Here is a 24,850-nt window from a genome sequence, read left to right on the forward strand (position 1 = left end):
TTACATGATAACGTCACGATCAAATTTCAAAATAAAATTGATGAATCATTTTCAAATGTCTCTAATTTACTTCACTGTATTAATTAAGTCAGTGATTGGCAGTGTGCCCCCTCACAGGAAAAGCATTTGCAGAGCAGCAGCCTGAGACACTGAAGTACAAGAACTACTACTGCTACAGCTACAACTAACACAACTGCTGCGATGACATGCTATACTATGACGTTTTTTCCCATGATTTTGGACGACATGCTATACTATGACGTTTTTTCCCATGATTTTGGACGACATGCTATACTATGACGTTTTTTCCCGTGATTTTGGACGACATGCTATACTATGACGTTTTTTCCCGTGATTTTTGACGACATGCTATACTATGACTTTTTTTCATGATTTTGGACGACATGCTATACTATGACTTTTTTTCCCGTGATTTTTGACGACATGCTATACTATGACGTTTTTTCCCGTGATTTTTGACGACATGCTATACTATGACTTTTTTTCATGATTTTGGACGACATGCTATACTATGACTTTTTTTCCCGTGATTTTTGACGACATGCTATACTATGACGTTTTTTCCCGTGATTTTTGACGACATGCTATACTATGACTTTTTTTCATGATTTTGGACGACATGCTATACTATGACTTTTTTTCCCGTGATTTTTGACGACATGCTATACTATGACGTTTTTTCCCGTGATTTTTGACGACATGCTATACTATGACTTTTTTTCATGATTTTGGACGACATGCTATACTATGACTTTTTTTCGTGATTTTGGACGACATGCTATACTATGACGTTTTTACCTGTGATTTTTGACGACATGCTATACTATGACTTTTTTTTGTGATTTTGGACGACATGTATACTATGACGTTTTTTCGTGATTTTGGACGACATGCTATACTATGACTTTTTTTCATGAGTTTGGACGACATGCTATACTATGTCTTTTTTGGTGATTTTGGACGACATGCTATACTATGACGTTTTTTCCTGTGATTTTGGACGACATGCTATACTATGACTTTTTTCCTGTGATTTTTGACGACATGCTATACTATGACTTTGTTTCATGATTTTGGACGACATGCTATACTATGACTTTTTTCCTATGATTTTGGACGACATGCTATACTATGACGTTTTTTCCTGTGATTTTGGACGACATGCTATACTATGACTTTTTTCCTGTGATTTTTGACGACATGCTATACTATGACTTTGTTTCATGATTTTGGACGACATGCTATACTATGACTTTTTTCCTATGATTTTGGACGACATGCTATACTATGACTTTTTTCCAGTGATTTTTGACGACATGCTATACTATGACTTTTTTCCAGTGATTTTTGACGACATGCTATACTATGACTTTGTTTCATGATTTTGGACGACATGCTATACTATGACTTTTTTCACGATTTTGGACATGTTATACTATGACTTTTTTCCCGTGATTTTTGACGACATACTATACTATGACGTTTTTTCACGATTTTGGATGACATGCTTTACTATGACTTTTTTCCCGTGATTTTGGACGACATGCTATACTATGACTTTGTTTCATGATTTTAGAGAACATGCTATACTATAACTTTTTTCGTGTGATTTTTGACGACATACTATTCTATGACGTTTTCCCCGTGATTTTTGATGACATACTATATATACTGTGACGTTTTTTTACGATTTTGGTCGACATGCTGTACTATGATGTTTTTTTCACGATTTTGGACGACATGCTGTACTATTATGTTTTTCATGATTTTGGATGACATGCTATATACTATGACTTTTTTCCTGTGAGTTTTGACGACATGCTATACTATGACTTTTTTCATGATTTTGGACGACATGCTATACTATGACTTTTTTCCCGTGATTTTTGACGACATGCTATACTATGACTTTTTTCCCATGATTTTTGACGACATACTATACTATGATGTTTTTTCATAATTTTGGACGACATGCTATACTATGATGTTTTTTCATGATTTTGGATGACATGCTATACTATGACTTTTTTCCCGTGATTTTTGACGACATGTTATACCATGACTTTTTTCCAGTGATTTTTGACGACATACTATACTATGATGTTTTTTCATGATTTTGGATGACATACTATACTATGACTTTTTTCCCGTGATTTTTGACGACATGCTATACTATGATGTTTTTTCATGATTTTGGACGACATGCTATACTATGACTTTTTTCCCGTGATTTTTGACGACATGTTATACAATGACTTTTTTCCAGTGATTTTTGACGACATGCTATACTATGACTTTTTTCATGATTTTGGACGACATGCTATACTATGACTTTTTTCCCGTGATTTTTGACGACATACTATACTATGACTTTTTTCATGATTTTGGACGACATGCTATACTATGACTTTTTTCCCGTGATTTTTGACGACATGCTATACTATGACTTATTTTGTGATTTTTGACGACATACTATACTATGACTTTTTTCACGATTTTGGACGACATGTTATACTATGACTTTTTTCCCGTGATTTTTGACGACATACTATACTATGACGTTTTTTCACGATTTTGGACAACATGCTTTACTATGACTTTTTTCCCGTGATTTTGGACGACATGCTATACTATGACTTTGTTTCATGATTTTGGAGAACATGCTATACTATAACTTTTTTCCTGTGATTTTTGACGACATACTATTCTATGACGTTTTTCCCGTGATTTTTGATGACATACTATATATACTGTGACCTTTTTTTACGATTTTGGTCGACATGCTGTACTATGATGTTTTTTTCACGATTTTGGACGACATGCTGTACTATGATGTTTTTTTCACGATTTTGGACGACATGCTGTACTATTATGTTTTTCATGATTTTGGACGACATGCTTTACTATGACTTTTTTCCCGTGATTTTTGACGACATGCTATACTATGACTTTTTTCCCGTGATTTTTGACGACATGCTATACTATGATGTTTTTTCATGATTTTGGACGACATGCTGTACTATTATGTTTTTCATGATTTTGGATGACATACTATATACTATGACTTTTTTCCTGTGAGTTTTGACGACATGCTATACTATGACTTTTTTCATGATTTTGGACGACATGCTATACTATGACTTTTTTCATGATTTTGGACGACATGCTTTACTATGACTTTTTTCCCGTGATTTTTGACGACATGCTATACTATGATGTTTTATCATGATTTTTGAGGACATACTATACTTTGACCTTTTTTCATTATTTTTAATTTTACGATGATTTTACAAAAGTATTTTAGAAATTATGATAAACAATTTCCAAATAATATATTTTCTAGATTGATGAAGAAGTCCAGGAAATAACACACAAATATTCTTAGTTTTTGTTTGGTTGGCTTCATGTGCTCCACCCACTTCTGAAACCAAACCAACGCCTTGTTAGTACAAATGCTGCTGCTGCTACTACTGCAGTTACAGCAGCCACCACAAAGTCATATTTCAGTAATTACTGTGCAGTGACATCATTTTTTCTGCACCAATCCATCACCATAAAGCTCGGATCTTTGGATTCCTACCTGACAGTATCCGATCCTGGGGTTGCGGTGAGCGTAGGCAGTGAGGACACGTCTGAGTGCGGCAATGCCGGTAGGGTTTTGAAAGGCAGGATGGTCGGGCAGAGAGCGGTGAAGATCCCGCTCAATCTCCTCAGTAGCCAGGCTGCTGTGGCCCATCGACTTCTGCACCATGCTGGTGTAATAGCCCTGGTGGGACTCCAGCTCTGAAGACGCGTCTGCACAAACCAGAGGCAGAGAAACTGTTAACAAGCAGCAGCAGAGTGTTCTCCAAAGAGAAGCCTCTGATCTCGTCCTCTGTCACACCATAACAAAAAGACATTACGTTATTCTGAACATGCTGTACGTACACAAAATGCTCCTCAATCCAGAATAGTGTTGGTCTTTACTGGAAAATACTAAATCTGGAAGAAGGCCTAATTCAGAATATCCCAATGAAATATGCTGTTTTTATGACCTGAATTAAATTCTGACTATTCTGGATAATGGAGGAATATCAGGGTTTCATGTAAACGTACTCACTGACAGAACCAGCAGGGGATGAGGAGTTACGGGACAGATCATACACACACTAACACACACACATCATCATCATCATCATCATCATCATCATCAGCCCGGCGCGCACATGTGGGAAAATCCAGTCAGTGTTGTTGTTATTCTGTGAAATGTGGGAATGAATGAGGTCATCCTCCATTTAAACATCCTGACACTGAAGAAAAGATTCAGCACACAAAGCAAGAAGAGAAATTATCATCACCATTAAATTCACCATGTCTAATTATCTGACTGGTATCTATATAGATATATATTTTCCACATTGTGTTTTCAGTAAGTCTTTGTTGTTATTGGACTGTTGTCCACTGATTTCTGAGGAAATCATGCTTCCCATGCGCGAAAAATCACCAAACTTTGCACAAAGGTCTAGTCCCATGCCAGATTTGCTCAGCTGCAAACACAAGTCCATAGTCCTGATGGTGGCACTACAGCAAGCGTCTAAAGTTCAAAACTGTGAAAATTCACAACAAATCGTCCGTATGTGCTACAACTTCACAACTTTCACCAAACTGTAGCCCCAATACTGAAGAAACTTTTGGACATTTATATATTAAAAGTATGAAGTTCATCACTTTTTTTTTTTTAAAAACTGTAAAACTTCTTAAACCTATCTCCTCCCACAATTTTTGCTCAGTTGTCACCAAACTTGCTACAGAGCATCTTCAGACTGTCCTACAAAAACTGTCCTCACAGATTTTTGATTTATCAAAAATTGAGCCTACAGTGCATCAAGATGTTTGACTGTAAACAGTACTGTAAACATATAATTGCAAATTCTTGCTAAATAAGTTTTCAATGTTCATGAAAAAAATTGATGACGTTTGGTAAATATCAGAATTATATATCAAAAACTACACTTTTGACAGCATTTTGAATTCTGTCCTCATGTGAACCATTGCTGTCAATGGAAATACTTTACACATCAGTTTTTCACTTATGGAGATAATCAGTCATTGTTAAAAAAACAAAAAACAAATTAACATCTCCATGCTGTCTAGATGCAAGATGTGTATTTTCAGATTTTTGTCTTGATAACTGAATTTATGGCAGCAGTTTGAAATCTGCAGTCAGCTGGTGGCTGGCTTAGTCAATTTGTGAAGCCACAGATGAGTTGTCATTGACTAATTAGCTCAGTAAGATAGAAGATGCTCCTTGGTGTCAGAGATTGTGAGTTCAAACCTCAACTGATGCAAAATGTACCTTGTAATGGCAACTTTCTTGTTGTCCTCATATTCTGCCTCTTGTTGATCAGAATTGCCTAAATTTGCCTAAAATTGCCCGGCCCCGACCATCGCTGCGCAGCAGCTATAATATTTTCTTGTTTTTTTTTTTTTAATTCTGTTACTTTAGTTATTTTTTTATTATTCGTTTTTCTCTTTACGTTCAAGGAGCGTGGTCTGTTTGAACGAGCCTGTGGCTTCTTGACCTCTCCTGACACATTAAAATTTCATCTTCTACTTTTATTTTTGACTTTGTGGATTTTTTAGTAGTTTCACGTGTGTGCAATGTAAAAAAGAGGAAGCATGCTTTCTTGTTGATGAATGCCCAAAATATCTTCACCATGAGAGGAGCTGATTCACTCACACTGTAATGAAAGTGTTGAGGCGGCAGTAAAATAAAACTGTTTCTCATATATCAATAAAAACTGTCTCATCATATGTTTTATGCTTCTTTCTGTTTCTATATTCTGTGACACAAAGACATGACCTCAGATTGTTCTACTTCTTATTTTATTGAAGTTGTCAGTCACTATTTTTTCTGACTAAACATAAAGTCTTTTATTCATTTGAGGAGGAGGACACATACTGCCAGGGAGGAGCAGTGATAATAAGTTAGGACAGACAGTTTTTCCTGATCAGCTGTGAGGCTCCAAAGGACAGAGGGATGTCGTATGCTGTAAAGCCCTGTGAGGCAAATTGTGATTTGTCATATTGGGCTTTATAAATAAAATTGATTGATTGACTGATTGATTGAAATCCAATAATAACCTTTGAGCATATTGTAATGAGAGGAAACTAGACTTCTGCTCCTTCTCTTGGTTCTGTTTTCAGACTGAAGAAAATCTATGATGGGGGACTTTGTCCAATCACAGGTCATTTCAGAGAGAGGGCGTTTCTATTGGCTGTTCTACAAATGCGTGCACGTCCCTTCAGTGAAAACCTGATTCAATGGCAGATTCAATCCTGCAGAGAAAGTTGCTGTTCCAGCATTGCCAACAACTGTCTCCACCGCAGAGCAACCCAACAAAGAGACGGACTGATCAAACAGAGTCTGAAAGAGAGTCTGACAATAAACTAAATAAAACACGTGTCAGTATCAGTGAAGAGTTTCAGACATGGAGACAACATGATGCTAACAGTTTAGCCTTCTGCTAACAAGAGCCTCAAATCACTGTGTGCCTCAGCGTCACACCCCACCCTGCCCAACCAGACCACCTCTGCAGGAGGAGAGCAAACAGCAGCTCCAGAGACAGACCGACAGTCAGCAGCTGCAGCAACCTGATTTCAGTCAGCTCAAACCCCACCTGAGGATCAGACAGCCCTCGCTGGATCAGCAAACTTTCTGTCGCTGCTGTTACACAGGTTAGACCTAATGCTGCTGCTGGATACCAGCCCACTGTGACACCCAGATGAATTCAAGACATTACAGCTGCTGCCTGCTCTCCTCCCAGCAAAGCAGTCCACAGCGGCGGGGAGCAAGGTGGAGGGACCGTGCGGTGGCTAACGGTTAATTCTAGTCTCATCTGTGGTCTGATAAACAGAGAGAGCGCTACAGTAAAATAAGACAAATAAATCAGTGCATGGAAACATCGTGTTTCTGCATTGAGTGTGTGCGTATGCCTGTGGTCGTCTGGTGGGAGGGGCTTAGGACAGAGAGGGGAGGAGCTTTAGGAGGAGGGTGTGCTGTATGTTTCGCCTTCTTCAGAATTCCCATACTGTTGCCTTCTGTATCTCTCTCTTACCTGAAAACATCATCCACAGCTCCCCTCGCAGTGACTCTGGGATCCCCATGGCAACAAGCCTTTGGATCTTCTCTGTGCGGAACATGTGGACGCCACGACCGAACTCTGTGAAGTGATTCTCCCACAGCCGCTCCTTCACCTGCTCCATGCTCTGAACACGTACACACACACACACACACAGATTCAGACATTAAGGTGTTGACTCGTTGAGTGTGCTGAGATCTGACTGCAGCTTGTGTGTGCAAACTCTGTCTCTCTCTTATAAACAAATTGAGTTTGACTCGTATGCGCTGAGACAGACTCAGACTCTGACTCCACCTTGTTGCCATTGGTTCCTGGTTGGTTCTGGTGGAAGGCCGTCATCAGAGCCTCGCTGTTGACGGTGTTACGCAGAGCCTGTTCCTCTTTCTCCTCTTCATCAGAGTAGCTGCTGTCGTAGTAGAAGGTGTAGTATGGTGTCGGGGAGGTCTGAACAAAATATGAGACCAAACATCATCAGTCTGCTGTTTTTCTAGGTGTCAAAACGCAGCAGTTCAACTTTATTTTAAAGGGACAGTCCACCCTAAAATCAAACATACATGTTCCCCCTCTTCCCTGTAGAGCTGTTTATCAGTGTACATAGTTTAGGTGTGAGCTGCAGAGTGTTGGAGATATGGGCTGTAGAGATGTCTGACTTCTCTCCAGTATAACACAACTAGATGACACTCAGCTTGTGGAGCTCAAAACTCAACATCAGTGTCTCTGTACAGAAATCATGACCTGGTTACTCCAGATAATCCACAGACCTTGTTGCTGCAGTTTGTAAACATTAATGGCGTCCTCTTCAGCTGAGCTGTAACGTTGGCTAGCTCAGTGGTGCTAGGTGAGCTAACAGTAGATACACACTTCCTTCTGCGCAGTGGCACGACACTTTAAACCTACAGGCCTGTCAGCACACAGATGAGCGCAGGTACATTTGGTCCTGACACAACGTGGGCGCTGGCGGTGAAAATGACGACTGTGTTGGTCTGAAACTAACGATGTCAGCCGTCCTGTGCTGCGCGCCACTCTGCAGCAGGAGTGAGAGAAGTTCAGACTCGACCAGCAGCAGTTAGACATGCTTCTCTTTTAGTCACTGACCAGCTTTACATTTTGATGGTAGGAGAATCTGTTGTTGCATCATATGTTTATATACACCTTTGAATGACCCCACCCCCCATTTAGATGGACAAATCTCAGCAGCTCTGCAGCCACAGTGTTAACGTTCACAACCCAGTGTGAGTCCAGCAGTGGGTTGGTTGCATGTCTCTCTCAGTCTGACTCCACACGTTCATCTGTGCCTCAAAATATCTAAAACCTAAATGAATGAAATGTCCCAGCGCTCTGAGGTCACACGTACCACGCTCCTCTTGCCGTCCTTCCTGCTGCGAAACATGGACTGTTTCCACTGCAGCGCTCGCAGTCTGGAGTTCAGGCTCTCCACCAGCTCGTCTCGGTCCTGCAGCTCGATCAGCTGGAAGGCCTTTTTGGTCCGAATGCTCACTATGACGGGGTTCGGCAGCAAACTGGTGCTCTCTGCTTTCTCTATAGACAACACCTGACGAGAGGAAGGAAGGAAGGAAGGAAGGCATCAATACACAATCAGTCACTCACATGACAAGGAAAAGGTCCCTCACAAATAATCAAGGTGTTAATAAAATCTGCTCCTCAGTTCAACAACTAACAATATTCTTGTTATTATTCTAGAAAGAAAGATGAAACAAACAGTTTCTACTGTATTTGATTTAATACCATAATATCACTCTGTCCGTGACAGGGTGCCTTTATATGAGATATATGGGAGAGGTCGATAAACTCACAGTTACTACAGCTCAAAGTGTTTCACACAGTTTAAAGTCAAAGCACAGTAACATGGTTTCACATATGAAACAGCAGCTCTGCAGGACGTCTGCAGGAATAAAGAGAGACTCTGCAGGAGCAGATGGGGAATTCCTCTTTATCAGCAGTAACAGATTAATGAGGCGGAAATGATCTCACTAATCTGAAGACAAAGCTTCAACAGAAAACACAGGAAGTGGAGGATTAAACCAAAGAACCCATGACTCTTCACATTGTTCAGCAACTGACTGACATCAGACTGCTGATCTCTGCTTCATAAACCAAAGTTAAACAGATCAGGAGCTTCACATATTCTGCAAATTTTTATTTTCATATGCAAATAAATGTGTAAAAAAAAAAGAAGCTTCTGGATTGAAATCACTGATTTAAACTCTGTGTTTCTGTTTTTATTTAAACCTTCAGTGTGTTGGTTGAACATTCAGAGGAGGAGCTGAACTAAATCAACCACTTTGATCAATACTTAACAAAATCAGCTGTTATGATGGATTCATTTAACAAGAGGTTTAAAGCTTGTAGGCAGATTCATTTTGGTATCATCTGGCAAAGATCCCATAATAACCACTGAGCATATTGTAATTCAAGCTGACAGAGAAAACTAGACTTCTGCTCCTCATCTGGTTTTCAGGAGACTTTGTCCTGATCAAACAGAGTCTGACAATAAACTAAATAAAACACGTGTCAGTATCAGTGAAGTGTTTCAGAGATGGAGACAACGTGTTGCTGATAGTTTAGCCTTCTGCTAACTGGAGCCACACAGCTGTGGCTTCAAGTTCGTGTCCACCGCCTCACCTCCTGCTGCTACAGACCACCTTGCTGGGAGGAGAGAAGACAGCAGCACCAGAAACTGACCCCTAGTCAGCAGCTGCAGCAACCTGAATCCAGCCAGTACAAACCCCAGCTCTGAGGACCAGACAGCCCGACTCCCCGCTGGATCAGCAAACTTTCTGTTGCTGCTGTTACACAGGTTAGACACAGTGAGGAGGGGCTGAGTGAATTAACTGTGAGCAACTCTACAAAGAAAGAGATGAAATAAATCAATGTACTGTGTGAGGTGCGTGCATATACCCTTGGTCGTCTGGTGGGAGGGGCTTAGGACAGAGAGGGAGGAGCTGCAGGAGCCTTTTCCAGATTTCTGCCCACCCAGGCTTTATTGCACAGAGACACACGGCTGTTTTCATGTGATAGAAGAGCTTAGTTTTCAAATCACAGCATCTTTATTAGGTTCACAGATTTCTCAGGAACAATTTATTCTTCTGAATCTCTGAAAGTCTGAGCGTCTCCTCTCACAAAGCAAACATGAGAGCAGAGTGTCACTTTCATTACTGCAGCTTATAACACCTCTGCACTGTAAGGTGTCGGTGTGTGTGAACACATGAAACCAGTGTTACTGTTTAACCAGCAGCTGGCTCAGTCAACACACACTGTTTAACCTACAAACACATGACCATTACACTGACACTCAGACAGAGGGCTTTGTCAGAAAGTCACTCAGGACATGGACAGACTGAAACTAAAATCACAGCTGCCTCTGGAGAAGAATAAAACTGTTGTGTGTTGTCTTCTTCTGTCTGAACTCAGAGGAGGTGGTGCATCTCTGTTCAGGCTTCAGCACCCCAAAATCCATATCTAGAGATCTGAAGATCAACTTGTGGAACCATAAAATGTCTCTTTATATTTACCAGATGTTTATGTTCAGGTGGTTATCACTCCCTACTAATGATGTCACATGACCTGGACCAATGAATCAGTGTTGTTGGACTTCATCACACTTCATACAGAGAGAAACCCACGCTGACACAGGGAGAACATGTCAGAGCACCTGGCGGAAACCCACGCTGACACAGGGAGAACATGTCAGAGCACCTGGAGGAAACCCACGCTGACACAGGGAGAACATGTCAGAGCACCTGGAGGAAACCCACGCTGACACAGGGAGAACATGTCAGAGCACCTGGCGGAAACCCACACTGACACAGGGAGAACATGTGGGAGCACCTGGAGGAAACCCACGCTGACACAGGGAGAACATGTCAGAGCACCTGGCGGAAACCCACACTGACACAGGGAGAACATGTCAGAGCACCTGGAGGAAACCCACGCTGACACAGGGAGAACATGTCAGAGCACCTGGCGGAAACCCACACTGACACAGGGAGAACATGTGGGAGCACCTGGAGGAAACCCACACTGACACAGGGAGAACATGTCAGAGCACCTGGAGGAAACCCACACTGACACAGGGAGAACATGTGGGAGCACCTGGAGGAAACCCACGCTGACACAGGGAGAACATGTCAGAGCACCTGGAGGAAACCCACGCTGACACAGGGAGAACATGTCAGAGCACCTGGAGGAAACCCACGCTGACACAGGGAGAACATGTGGGAGCACCTGGCGGAAACCCACGCTGACACAGGGAGAACATGTCAGAGCACCTGGAGGAAACCCACGCTGACACAGGGAGAACATGTCAGAGCACCTGGCGGAAACCCACGCTGACACGGGGAGAACATGTGGGAGCACCTGGAGGAAACCCACGCTGACACAGGGAGAACATGTGGAAGCACCTGGAGGAAACCCACGCTGACACAGGGAGAACATGTGGAAGCACCTGGAGGAAACCCACACTGACACAGGGAGAACATGTGGGAGCACCTGGAGGAAACCCACGCTGACACAGGGAGAACATGTGGGAGCACCTGGAGGAAACCCACGCTGACACGGGGAGAACATGTGGGAGCACCTGGAGGAAACCCACGCTGACACGGGGAGAACATGTCAGAGCACCTGGAGGAAACCCACACTGACACGGGGAGAACATGTGGGAGCACCTGGAGGAAACCCACGCTGACACAGGGAGAACATGTCAGAGCACCTGGAGGAAACCCACGCTGACACAGGGAGAACATGTGGGAGCACCTGGAGGAAACCCACGCTGACACAGGGAGAACATGTCAGAGCACCTGGAGGAAACCCACGCTGACACAGGGAGAACATGTGGGAGCACCTGGAGGAAACCCACGCTGACACAGGGAGAACATGTCAGAGCACCTGGAGGAAACCCACGCTGACACAGGGAGAACATGTCAGAGCACCTGGAGGAAACCCACGCTGACACAAGGAGAACATGTCGGAGCACCTGGAGGAAACCCACGCTGACACAGGGAGAACATGTCAGAGCACCTGGAGGAAACCCACACTGACACAAGGAGAACATGTCGGAGCACCTGGAGGAAACCCACGCTGACACAGGGAGAACATGTCAGAGCACCTGGAGGAAACCCACGCTGACACAGGGAGAACATGTCAGAGCACCTGGAGGAAACATGCAGACTCCACACAGAAGGGTTCCCCCACCCTCGGGGTTCAAACCAGGAACCCTCTTGCTATAAGGAGACAGTGCTAACCACTGCACCACCGTGCCGCCCCCTTATAGTTCACTCATGGTTGTTATCATCTCATGAGCCATTCAAAGGCACCTTTCAGTGTGTAATCTTGGAAATTTTGGGCTTTATGAGAACCACCTGAATGCACCATCAGCTGTTCTGTCAGACTGAGTAAAGAAACATACAACAATTATTAGACCTTCTGTAGAAACCTGGTGTAGTAAAGATGTTCAGGTTCAGCCCGCTGAGCTTCAGTCCTCTCTCAGGTCTGAACACTGCTGTAGTGTTCACAGTGTTATCATGAACCACTGAGGCTGACACATGGACGACTTTAGTCTCTGTGTTTGTAGAATATGACAGGTGAGATAAACAGCACAGTGTGATGTCATCAGGTGAGGCTGTGATGTAGGTAGCGTACCTCTGAGAGAGGGATGACCAGGACGCAGCTGCCTTCCTCTCGGCTGGAGAAGCACAGGTAGCTGTCAGTGGTGTAGAGGGTCCCGGCCGTGTGGCAGCGTGCGTGTGGCGTCCACACCGAACAGGACGCCACCTCATGGAGTCTCTCACCCCGGGGGAGCCGAAACAGAGCCAGGACGTACTCCCTTAGAGCCTGCTCCTCCAGGATCCTGGAGAGAAGACGATGATGGAGGGAAGAAGAGTCACAGACGGAGATCAGAAAAAGGTTTGGACTGGAACAAATAGAACCTGGACTCGTTTCTACATTCAGTCTTCAGGTTCAGACACAACTACAGATGTTAGTGCTGTGGATGTTACTGTGGCAGAGAACAACAGATACTGGCTTCAATGGTCAGACTGTGCGTCTGTACTGGTACGATCTGATGTTACTGGTCAGCTGCTGAATGACAAACATGAGGTGAAGCATGAATGAAGCAGCTGATGCTAATTGGCTAACAGAGGCTTGACCTTCCCACACTGCCTGAACTGAACAAATGCTGCACTTTAATACTGGCAGCTGAAACTAAATACAACATTAAAGATTGTGTCAGGTAAATAAATTAAATTAAAGTAATAGGAAAAAATGGAGAGGAAGAAGAAGAGGAAGAAGAAAGGGAGTGGGCAGTTAGATTAAGTGACTTCAGTCCACTTCCTGTGGAGGATGTCACATGACTGGAGTCAGGTTTGACAGGATTGGTGTGTAATTCTTCCAGAGACGAGTGAAGATCTTTTGCCTCTCTGGGCACCACGCTCACGTGTGAGCGCTTGCGCGAGACTGTGAGACATGGGCACCGCGTTCATGTGTGTTCACGTGCTTTCACTGGCGGTGCCCAGAGATGCAGTCAGAGCTACAGGCTACAATGAGGCTAAAAACAGAGTTCAAATGAGGTTTTTCCAAACAACTTTTTATGTCGGGGCTTCAGGACACTTGGATCACTACGGACGAGCAGTATGGAGATATTTTGTGGTTTCAATGATGTGTTTTTGGACGTTTGAATCTGGGGCGCCGTCAGCCTCCATTAGGTGGAGTTGTGTTGCTACCTCCTCTCCCCTTGGATCTCTGCAAGTGATGTGAGGACTCTAAAACTTCACCTGAGCCTCCCTCGGCATATGGGTGAGTAGATAATGGCTGAGTTTCCATTTTTGTGTGCACTATCCCTTTAAGACACAGTGTTGCTGAAAATTGAAGTTCAGTAAAAAAAAACAAGAGATGAAGAGAAACATACAGTGTCAACATTTCTTCTGGTGATTGACTTGTTTCATCCTCTTAGTTGAATATTTTTGTAATAAAATGTTGTTATTCATTCATCATCCTACAGACTCAATAAATAAATAAACTATAAATCACCAGGACCTGAATGAGGTGAAATTATAATGAGGTGAACTACGACAGTCAGGGAGGAGAATCTGAGCTCAGGATTAAATGAGCTGTAAAGTCTTTATTTTCTTTTGATTTCACATTCAGCGACTCCTTTCAGCTGCGCACCCACTTCCTGCTTTGTGTCTTCTCCTCTCGTCCTGGACTGTCCGAGGTTTCTGTCCCTCACATGTTCCATTTCTTCTTCCTCATTTCACTTTCTGCCTCCTGATGTAAATACATTACTAAAAAAAAAAAAAAAAAAAAAAAAAAAAAAAAACTGTCTGTGATGTGGTCACCACCCACTCCTACATTTGCTCTGTAGCTCGGGCACTTTACTTCTGTTCTGGTTTTGAGGTTTGTACAGAGACAGAAATAAGTCTCACAGTGCTGTGAGGAGCAGTGCTGCATAACGTTTGTCGAGGCAGATCAGGTTTAAGATGACAGAAAACTGAGGGAGCAGAAATATAATAAGAGAACAAGACATAGTCCGTCAGTGTCTCGTCTCAGCCTTGTGTTCAGGGTTCACAGAAAACTCTCAGCTGTGTTTTACATCTCTGCGTCTCTCTCTGGGGGAGACGCTCTCAAATCTCAGGTTATAATTCAACACACAACATCATGTTATCTTGGGTTATGGAAGCTGTCAGTACCCCCCCCCCCCCCCCCCCCCCCCCCGCGCACACACACACACACACACACACACACACACACACACACACACACACACCTCTCTGACATCAGCTTTGTCCGTCTATTTCTGTAACTTTCAGAAACCAACGACTGAACATTAACGCTCACTCCACACAGAGATCAGCCAGCTGTGCTGAGGTGAGAAAAGAGCCAGGCTGTCAACTTCTCTTTCTCACTGGGCTCGATCTGACACCCGCTGCAGAGTGACGCACAGCACAGCACCAACTGTCATCACGCAGACGCAGCTATTTTCACAGCCAGCACCCATGTTGTGTATGTAGCAAATATACTTGCACCCATCTGTGCACCCATGGGTGTGTAGGTCCTAACAAGGTGTGATCAGGCACATTGTTGGTGTGTTGGTATTTATTTTGAGGCAACCGAAATCCAGTTTGACATTAAAAATAAACCTGGTCTAAAGTCAGAATGCTGTTGTATCTTCCTGCTGTGTGCACACACTGCGTGATGTTGGTCTGTCCCAGCTGAGTGACGACCAGCGGTAAAGAAACCTGTTGATATCTTTGGTGGTGGCTCTAAAACGGTGGTCCTACGTCACACAGTCAGAGAGGTTCAAGGATGGTTGTTGCTATGCTGTGCTTCACAGCTGCAGAAGTAATAACCCTGCAGCATGCTGTCACTCAGTGTGTGAAGCTGTTGCATCGTAGCCTGTGATTCAGTGACGCTGTCATCGTACAGTCTGCAGACATCACACTGGATGTTTATCAGATCCACGTGACACAGTGTAGCTGCACTGATCAGACCTCACAGTCTGTCGGAGGGTTCAAAGGGCTCATCGTTCAGATGGTAAGATGATAGACAGGTTCAAACCTCTGCTTGTTACACACACAGGGACGTGTGGGGGGGCTGTGGGAGGGTGAAACATATCGGTAACAGGAAGCAGCACTGACCTCTTGGTGATGCGTGTGGGCTGCTGCAGGACTCGGTCCAGCTCCAGGCCTTCGCTGTCCAACAGCCGCCTGAGGGCGATGTCAGCCAGCTGACCTATGACCCCGAACGCCTCGTCCAGGTTCAGGAACATGGAGAATTCCCTCTGCCGCTGCCGTGTGGTGATCCGGACCGCCTCCGTCATCAGTCCAGTGGAGACCCGCTCCAATCGTGTCACCTCCGCCCAGGGAATCACAAACTTGACTGAGGAAGAAGAAGAGGAGGACAGCTGAGTTTCTTCAGACTGACTGCAGGTCACTGAGACTGCTACACCTGTGAACCACTTCATAGTCTTTAGTTGTGTTGGTCAAACAAACTGAACTCTCCTGAAAAAAACTGTCAAACTGTGAATTAAAGATGCTGCTGTAAGAAGTGACACAGCAATAACTACGACCTGACCTCTGCTTGTAAGATGTGAAACGATCCAGAAGATTTCCCTCAATGAACTGTATTTCATACATTAAAGGTACACACAGTATATCTGGGAACAACATCATATGCTGTCAGAGTTTCCTGAAGTAAAGGAGCCGATGGAGTGAAGGGACGTGAGTGGGTAACATATCTGACAAAGATTTTTTAACCAATTATGAAGAAGTTATTTGTGCATACTGAGCTGCAGCATGAGAAACAAGGACGGATTAAAGAGAAACAGTGTCTGACACCGTTCACACACCTCAGTGACACAGAGTCGGTTAAAAATCAGTAGTTAGAGGCTATGATGTCATTGTTTGTCTACAAAATAACTTTTAACTAACAAATAACTTTTGAATCAACGTGTTCTCTTAAACTCCAGCTCATGTCAATTATTAAACACTTATTAAACACTGGACACAAGTGTTTCTCAGGTGAAGCGAGGATTGTTTAGAGGAGTAAAGAGGTGGCTCAGACCCTGAACGCCTTGTGTTTCTGAACGCCTTGTGTTTCTGAACGCTTTGTGTTACTGAACGCTTTGTGTTACTGAACGCTTTGTGTTACTGAACGCTTTGTGTTTCTGAACGCTTTGTGTTTCTGAACGCTTTGTGTTACTGAACGCTTTGTGTTACTGAACGCTTTGTTTCTGAACGCTTTGTGTTTCTGAACGCTTTGTGTTTCTGAACGCTTTGTGTTACTGAACGCCTTGTGTTTCTGAACGCCTTGTGTTTCTGAACGCTTTGTGTTACTGAACGCTTTGTGTTACTGAACGCCTTGTGTTTCTGAACGCCTTGTGTTACTGCACGCTTTGTGTTACTGCACGCCTTGTGTTACTGCACGCTTTGTGTTACTGCACGCTTTGTGTTTCTGAACGCCTTGTGTTACTGCACGCTTTGTGTTACTGCACGCTTTGTGTTACTGCACGCCTTGTGTTACTGCACGCTTTGTGTTACTGCACGCCTTGTGTTACTGCACGCTTTGTGTTACTGCACGCTTTGTGTTACTGCACGCTTTGTGTTTCTGAACGCCTTGTGTTACTGCACGCTTTGTGTTTCTGAACGCTTTGTGTTACTGCACGCCTTGTGTTACTGCACGCTTTGTGTTACTGCACGCCTTGTGTTACTGCACGCTTTGTGTTACTGCACGCTTTGTGTTTCTGAACGCTTTGTGTTACTGAACGCTTTGTGTTACTGAACGCTTTGTTTCTGAACGCTTTGTGTTTCTGAACGCTTTGTGTTTCTGAACGCTTTGTGTTACTGAACGCTTTGTGTTACTGAACGCCTTGTGTTTCTGAACGCTTTGTGTTACTGAACACTTTGTGTTTCTGAACGCTTTGTGTTACTGAACGCTTTGTGTTTCTGAACGCTTTGTGTTTCTGAACGCTTTGTGTTACTGAACGCTTTGTGTTTCTGAACGCTTTGTGTTTCTGAACGCTTTGTGTTTCTGAACGCTTTGTGTTACTGAACGCCTTGTGTTTCTGAACGCCTTGTGTTTCTGAACGCCTTGTGTTTCTGAACGCTTTGTGTTACTGAACGCTTTGTGTTACTGAACGCCTTGTGTTTCTGAACGCTTTGTGTTACTGAACGCTTTGTGTTACTGAACGCCTTGTGTTACTGCACGCCTTGTGTTACTGCACGCTTTGTGTTACTGCACGCTTTGTGTTTCTGAACGCCTTGTGTTACTGCACGCTTTGTGTTACTGCACGCCTTGTGTTACTGCACGCCTTGTGTTACTGCACGCCTTGTGTTTCTGAACGCTTTGTGTTACTGCACGCTTTGTGTTACTGCACGCCTTGTGTTACTGCACGCTTTGTGTTACTGCACGCTTTGTGTTACTGCACGCTTTGTGTTACTGCACGCTTTGTGTTACTGCACGCCTTGTGTTACTGCACGCTTTGTGTTACTGCACGCTTTGTGTTACTGCACGCCTTGTGTTACTGCACGCTTTGTGTTACTGCACGCCTTGTGTTACTGCACGCTTTGTGTTACTGCACGCTTTGTGTTACTGCACGCCTTGTGTTACTGCACGCTTTGTGTTTCTGAACGCCTTGTGTTACTGCACGCTTTGTGTTACTGCACGCTTTGTGTTACTGAACGCTTTGTGTTACTGCACGCTTTGTGTTACTGCACGCCTTGTGTTACTGCACGCTTTGTGTTACTGAACGCTTTGTGTTACTGCACGCTTTGTGTTACTGCACGCCTTGTGTTACTGCACGCTTTGTGTTACTGCACGCCTTGTGTTACTGCACGCTTTGTGTTTCTGAACGCTTTGTGTTTCTAACGCTTTGTGTTTCTGAACGCTTTGTGTTACTTAACGCTTTGTGTTTCTGAACGCTTTGTGTTACTGAACGCCTTGTGTTACTGCACGCTTTGTGTTTCTGAACGCTTTGTATTACTGCACGCTTTGTGTTTCTGAACGCTTTGTATTACTGCACGCTTTGTGTTACTGAACGCTTTGTGTTTCTGAACGCTTTGTGTTTCTGAACGCTTTGTGTTACTGAACGCTTTGTGTTACTGAACGCTTTGTTTCTGAACGCTTTGTGTTTCTGAACGCTTTGTGTTACTGAACGCTTTGTGTTTCTGAATGCTTTGTGTTTCTGAACGCCTTGTGTTACTGAACGCTTTGTGTTACTGAACGCCTTGTGTTTCTGAACGCTTTGTGTTACTGAACGCTTTGTGTTTCTGAATACTTTGTGTTTCTGAACGCTTTGTGTTACTGAACGCTTTGTGTTACTGAACGCTTTGTGTTTCTGAACGCTTTGTGTTTCTGAACGCTTTGTGTTTCTGAACGCTTTGTGTTACTGAACGCCTTGTGTTTCTGAACGCCTTGTGTTACTGCACGCATTGTGTTACTGCACGCTTTGTGTTACTGCACGCCTTGTGTTTTTGCACGCTTTGTGTTACTGCACGCTTTGTGTTACTGCACGCCTTGTGTTTTTGCACGCTTTGTGTTACTGCACGCCTTGTGTTACTGCACGCCTTGTGTTACTGCACGCTTTGTGTTACTGCACGCCTTGTGTTACTGCACGCTTTGTGTTACTGCACGCCTTGTGTTCCTGCACGCTTTGTGTTACTGCACGCTTTGTGTTACTGCACGCTTTGTGTTACTGCACGCCTTGTGTTACTGCACGCCTTGTGTTCCTGCACGCTTTGTGTTACTGCACGCTTTGTGTTACTGCACGCTTTGTGTTACTAAACGCCTTGTGTTTCTGAACGCTTTGTGTTTCTGAACGCCTTGTGTTTCTGAACGCTTTGTGTTTCTGAACGCCTTGTGTTTCTGAACGCCTTGTGTTACTGCACGCTTTGTGTTACTGCACGCTTTGTGTTACTGCACGCTTTGTGTTACTGCACGCCTTGTGTTACTGCACGCCTTGTGTTACTGCACGCCTTGTGTTACTGCACGCTTTGTGTTACTGAACGCTTTGTGTTTCTGAACGCTTTGTGTTACTAAACGCCTTGTGTTTCTGAACGCTTTGTGTTACTGAACGCCTTGTGTTTCTGAACGCTTTGTGTTACTGCACGCCTTGTGTTACTGAACGCCTTGTGTTACTGCACGCCTTGTGTTACTGCACGCTTTGTGTTACTGAACGCTTTGTGTTTCTGAACGCTTTGTGTTACTAAACGCCTTGTGTTTCTGAACGCTTTGTGTTACTGAACGCCTTGTGTTTCTGAACGCTTTGTGTTACTGCACGCTTTGTGTTTCTGAACGCTTTGTGTTTCTGAACGCTTTGTGTTACTGAACGCCTTGTGTTTCTGAACGCTTTGTGTTTCTGAACGCTTTGTGTTTCTGAACGCTTTGTGTTACTGCATGCCTTGTGTTTCTGAACGCTTTGTGTTACTGCACGCTTTGTGTTTCTGAACGCTTTGTGTTACTGAACGCCTTGTGTTTCTGAACGCTTTGTGTTTCTGAATGCTTTGTGTTACTGAACGCTTTGTGTTTCTGAACGCTTTGTGTTTCTGAACGCCTTGTGTTTCTGAACGCTTTGTGTTTCTGAACGCCTTGTGTTTCTGAACGCCTTGTGTTTCTGAACGCTTTGTGTTTCTGAACGCCTTGTGTTTCTGCAGGAGCGCCCTGAACACCTCCAACCTCAGACATAAAAGAAGAGCCTGACGTCATTGTCCAATCAGATGAGTTGAGTGGCGGGCCTTGGTAGTGTACATGGTTTGTGTTAAGCTAATGTTAGCTCACATTCAATGTCACCCCGGCCAAGTTGCAGGATGCAGCTGAACAAACTCAGCCTCGACTGCTTTCTAACATTTGACCGCCTGTAACCTGATGATCTGCAGCAGCTCATCAAACTGTCCCTGAATCGTCCTGAAATAATCCTTGAAACGACCATTATCCAGGTGGAGCTCCTGGACCTGCTGGTGGTACTTCACGTGAGAGGGTCTCATACCCACACAGATATCTGTCTCCCTGTGTCCAGTCCCCAGGTCTCCTCCACCTGTCTGCTCAGAGTTTAAGGCAGAGATCTGCACCTGTACTTCACAGCAAAACAGCGGTGAAGCTGACGACAGGTGAGGCAGTGGTCGCCCTGGACAAGTTAAAAGAAGAAGACGCAGCAAGCTGCAGAAAGTTCTCTGTCTGATCGGTGTGAGAGGAGACTGAGGAGCCTCTATTGTTATTTATTGCTTTTCTGGGTCATTATTAAAATCTAGTGTAACAGCTGCCGTCCTCACAGAGGAGCAGAGCTGTCTTTAAAACAGACATGAAGAACGTTTGTTATTCAAAAGACTTTCAGTCTTCAGATTTTCAGTCGAGCACTCCTCTATCATGACTATCACTCTGTAAAAACTGACACTGACAGTCTGCATGAATAAATTGTGGAGACCGACGCCCTGACTGACATTGTGTTCAGTGTCCTGGTTTAAAATCAGAGCCCTCACGTTGGAGTACAGACCTTCCTTCCCCAGCAGGAAGGAGTAGAAGGCCACATGGTTGATGCTGAGGTAGAGGAAGCCCTGCCGAGGCACCCGACCCTTCCAGCAGCAGCACGAGTAGTACGTCACCAGTTTCTCTGACGAAGGGAGGCCGAAGTGCCGCTCGAACTTCAGCAGCACCTCCCTGAACTTCTCCGGGTCGTCCTCCTGGGCGGCCTGGCGGCCCCGAACCTCCTCTGCGATGAGGCCCTGCAGGGGAGGGAACATACGCTCGTTACTGCAGAGCTCTTTACATGGACATCATCATCATCATCATGTAATCTACAATGAGGCAGATGTTTTACTTTGATCCTTTAAATCCCCGTTAACTCCACAGAGAGAGTTCTGTCAACACAGCTCAGACTCTACAATCATCATCATCATCATCATCATCATCTTCTAACAGGACTCATGCACCAGCAGGTGTCACACCTTGACTTTTCCTGTGACGAAGCTGGCGACATCCTCCTTGTTCTCAAACACGGTCAGAGAGTGGAGCAGGTTGTGGACCAGCCAGTCCCAGTGCTTGTTCACCTCCTCTATGGCAGCTCCTGAGGGACAAAAAGATGAAACACAGGAGGGAGTTTAACAGCTGGAACACGTCACAGAAATCTTCTCAGGCAAACTCAGACTGCGCACACTCTGCAGAGTATCAGAGATGAAGAGTATAACTGATGAAGAGCTGAGAGTGAAGACAGACAGCAGGAGGGAGGAGACTCTGTGGTTCATCTCACCGCTGGCGATGACCCAGCTGATCTGGGAGCCGGGAACCTGGAGGAGGATGCGGAATGGTGTGACCCTGGCATTGGAGTCCAGCACGGTGTCCAGCGCCCCGACCAGCAGACCTGCAGAGACCAGAGTCACACTGAGGTTACGTTCATGCAGACATGTCTCAGACACAGAGCTCCTGCAGGCGCTGACCCAGACTGTTGTTCTTCATACTTCTTCATCACTTTGTTTTCATGTTTTTTTATCCACCTTATTTTCCTCTGATGATCTGCACACACTGAAGACGGTTACACAGTTTCTTGATCAAATCTTACTGACAGTTTTCACCATCATAATGTCAGTGCCATCATCAGTATCAGTGGGAAATGTACATGTTCATGTAAGTCAGGCATTACATTAAATCTAGAAGAGGACATCTGTGTTGGTTTAACAGATCATAAAATGTGCTGGATGTTGGTCGTGTAAACAGAACTGCATCATGGGAATTTTCCTGCTTTTGTCAGAAACACAAACACAGAGCCACAGATACCGTCAGGCTCCACAGGGAGGAAGGAACAAACTTTACACACTTTAAATGAGTCAGGATTTCACCACGTAGCTGTATCCACACAGTCAGGATACTGAAGCATGAAAACATCAGAGCAGATGAATTATGGGTAATTTAAAACATGTTAAGGTGTGCATGAAGCTGTGATATAGCCATGACACATCTCCTCTGGACGACTGCTATTGGCTGCATTTGGGGAGGCACAAAGGAAGTCCTTATTTTACAAGTCCCTGCAGTCAGCACCAAATAACTCACACGTCAGAGGGACACACTGTCAGATAAACCCAACCTGCTCCCACAGAGTCCAACCCTGCACGTCAGGGTGCTGAGTGAGGAGGATGAGGGCAGTGAGATCTGTATCTGAGTGTCAGCTTTACCTTCTCAGACCTGGTGCACAAAGAGCCGGTGATGCATGGAGAGAAGAGGAAGAGGGATCAGTATCAGTTCTGCTGCATGTTCTGATTTAACTCAGACGATAAAACCTCCAGTGAAACTGACACAGAACAAAAAGAGCTGAAAGAGTTTCATCACAGTGAGATTCACTGAAGGTTTTATGATCCTGTGGGACTCAGGGTTTAAAGGTCTGACTGCAGAGGGAAGGTGTGGCTACGCGGTTATTTATCTTATTTCATTTCCTCCTCTTGTTTGTGTGGGTACATGCAGAACCTTAATGTACCACTGAACGTCCTCATCATGTATGTGTGCTGTTGTTTTGGATCTCGTGGTAATGGTACCCACTTTCATATAAACACACATGTATTTGTTCCCTGACAGCACACTGTAAAAAGTGACTGTATTTGACTGTGATACAGATGTTGTTTAATCCTGTAAAACACAATAAACAAGGGTCTCCTGAGGGGAGACCAGACAGTGGTCAGCATGTTTCTACAGTGACAGCGTCCTGCCACTGGGACAGCTTTACCAGCGTTAATCGCCAAGCGAGCGCTCCTACCTGACCCCTGACCCCTGACCCTAACCCCTGACCCTAACCCCTGACCCTGACCATGACCCCTGACCCTAACCCCTGACCCTAACCCCTGACCCTGACCATGACCCCTGACCCTGACCCTAACCTGGGTGATGCTCACAGCACAGAGCAGCTAATGCTGGCTGACCAGCGGAGACTGCAGGGTGGAGAGTGGGCAGCAGGCACTGAGCTATGTTTCTGTATGTTAATGCAGCTGGCTGCTGGTCAGCGAAGCCAAAAGATAAAAAGATAAGACATTAAAATGTCTCCACCTGTGAATGGACAGAGCTCTGAAATGAGTCAACACAACACCGGAGTAAAATCAAAGGCCTCTTTATAACCTTTATTTATATTTTTGTTTAACGAATTAATGACTAAATTTGTGGCTAATGGTTGATGTGCTATTGACAGCAAAATGAACTGAATCTGCCCCCCCCCCCTGAACTGTGGCAACTGGCATGAAAAGGCAGAATGCAAACAGCCCATGGACGTATGAAGACACCTGGGTACAGGTGGAACTCTGTTCATTCCTATTAAAGTTTCTCAGCGGGGCATGAAGCCAAAAAAGCTCCACGACTGCAGTATGAAGTTATCTGGATGATCACTGGGACCACAGAGCAGGAGCACTAGAGACATCTGTCAGCTGAGCAAACTACTTCCTGTTTAGTGCCCTGCTAACTTGAATGAGATGAAATGATTTAATCTTTTGGCTTTTCTAGATTTCACAAATGTTCTCGGACCAAATAGATTAAATCCTGATAGGGAGAGGAATCATTTTGTAGATGTTGTGTTGCTCAAAAACATGTATCCCCTGATTAACAGGATAAAGTCTTTTTGGGCCCGATGACATCACGTGACTGACTCAAGAGCTGAAATTCCCCCGTTTGGCCACTACGGATACTGGCTTTAAAGTCCAGCGCACTTCCTGGACGGGTGGAACAGCTCCATCTAGAAACAACATGGCCGACTCTTATGGCTGCTCCATAAGTAGATAAAAACAGTTTATTACCAGATAAGGAAGACAACACTTCTTAGTTTCAGGTGATTCTAAACTAATAAAAACACAAACATTATTTTCCATCTGTGCCAATGAATCCTTCCTTCATTTGCATATGATGCTTATGATTATTAAACTGAGGGCGAGTTAACACTGAATATGTGCATCATACAGTATATGCTCTGTGGGGAACTTGACTCCAGGAGGATTATGGCCTTTGTTCATGGAGCTGTGAGCAGGTGGAGATGTGAACAGATAAAGTCTCTCCCAGCAGCTCTGGCTCTCAGCCAAGTGTAAACTGTATCTGCGAGTCAAAGTCAACCTGCCTGAAGCTGCGACGCCGGCAGCCCAGCAACACTAAACCATCCGTCTGTCACCACAAAGCCCAGAAGGGGTTTTCACTGGTAAACCTTCCAGAAAGAGGAGTCAATAAGAATCATGGCAGCCCTC

General features: G+C 44.4%; 1 protein-coding gene across 3 annotated transcripts in view; it reads right to left on the reverse strand.

Annotated features, from left to right (window-relative positions):
• The window catches only part of tbc1d8 (TBC1 domain family member 8), a 49,970-nt gene that overhangs the window by 20,350 nt on the left and 4,770 nt on the right, over positions 1–24,850 (reverse strand). For all 3 annotated transcript variants that reach the window (XM_078174813.1, XM_078174812.1, XM_078174811.1), the window contains exons 2-10: positions 21,895–22,005; positions 21,593–21,711; positions 21,142–21,370; positions 15,794–16,034; positions 12,801–13,008; positions 8,497–8,694; positions 7,437–7,586; positions 7,119–7,269; positions 3,602–3,816 (exon numbers count right to left, since the gene is read on the reverse strand). In XM_078174813.1, coding sequence (XP_078030939.1) covers positions 3,602–3,816; positions 7,119–7,269; positions 7,437–7,586; positions 8,497–8,694; positions 12,801–13,008; positions 15,794–16,034; positions 21,142–21,370; positions 21,593–21,711; positions 21,895–22,005 — 1,622 coding nt within the window. The remainder of the gene's footprint in view (positions 1–3,601; positions 3,817–7,118; positions 7,270–7,436; positions 7,587–8,496; positions 8,695–12,800; positions 13,009–15,793; positions 16,035–21,141; positions 21,371–21,592; positions 21,712–21,894; positions 22,006–24,850) is intronic.

The sequence above is a fragment of the Epinephelus lanceolatus genome, chromosome 14, assembly GCF_041903045.1.
Source record: "Epinephelus lanceolatus isolate andai-2023 chromosome 14, ASM4190304v1, whole genome shotgun sequence".
Classification (NCBI taxonomy): Eukaryota; Metazoa; Chordata; class Actinopteri; order Perciformes; family Serranidae; genus Epinephelus; species Epinephelus lanceolatus.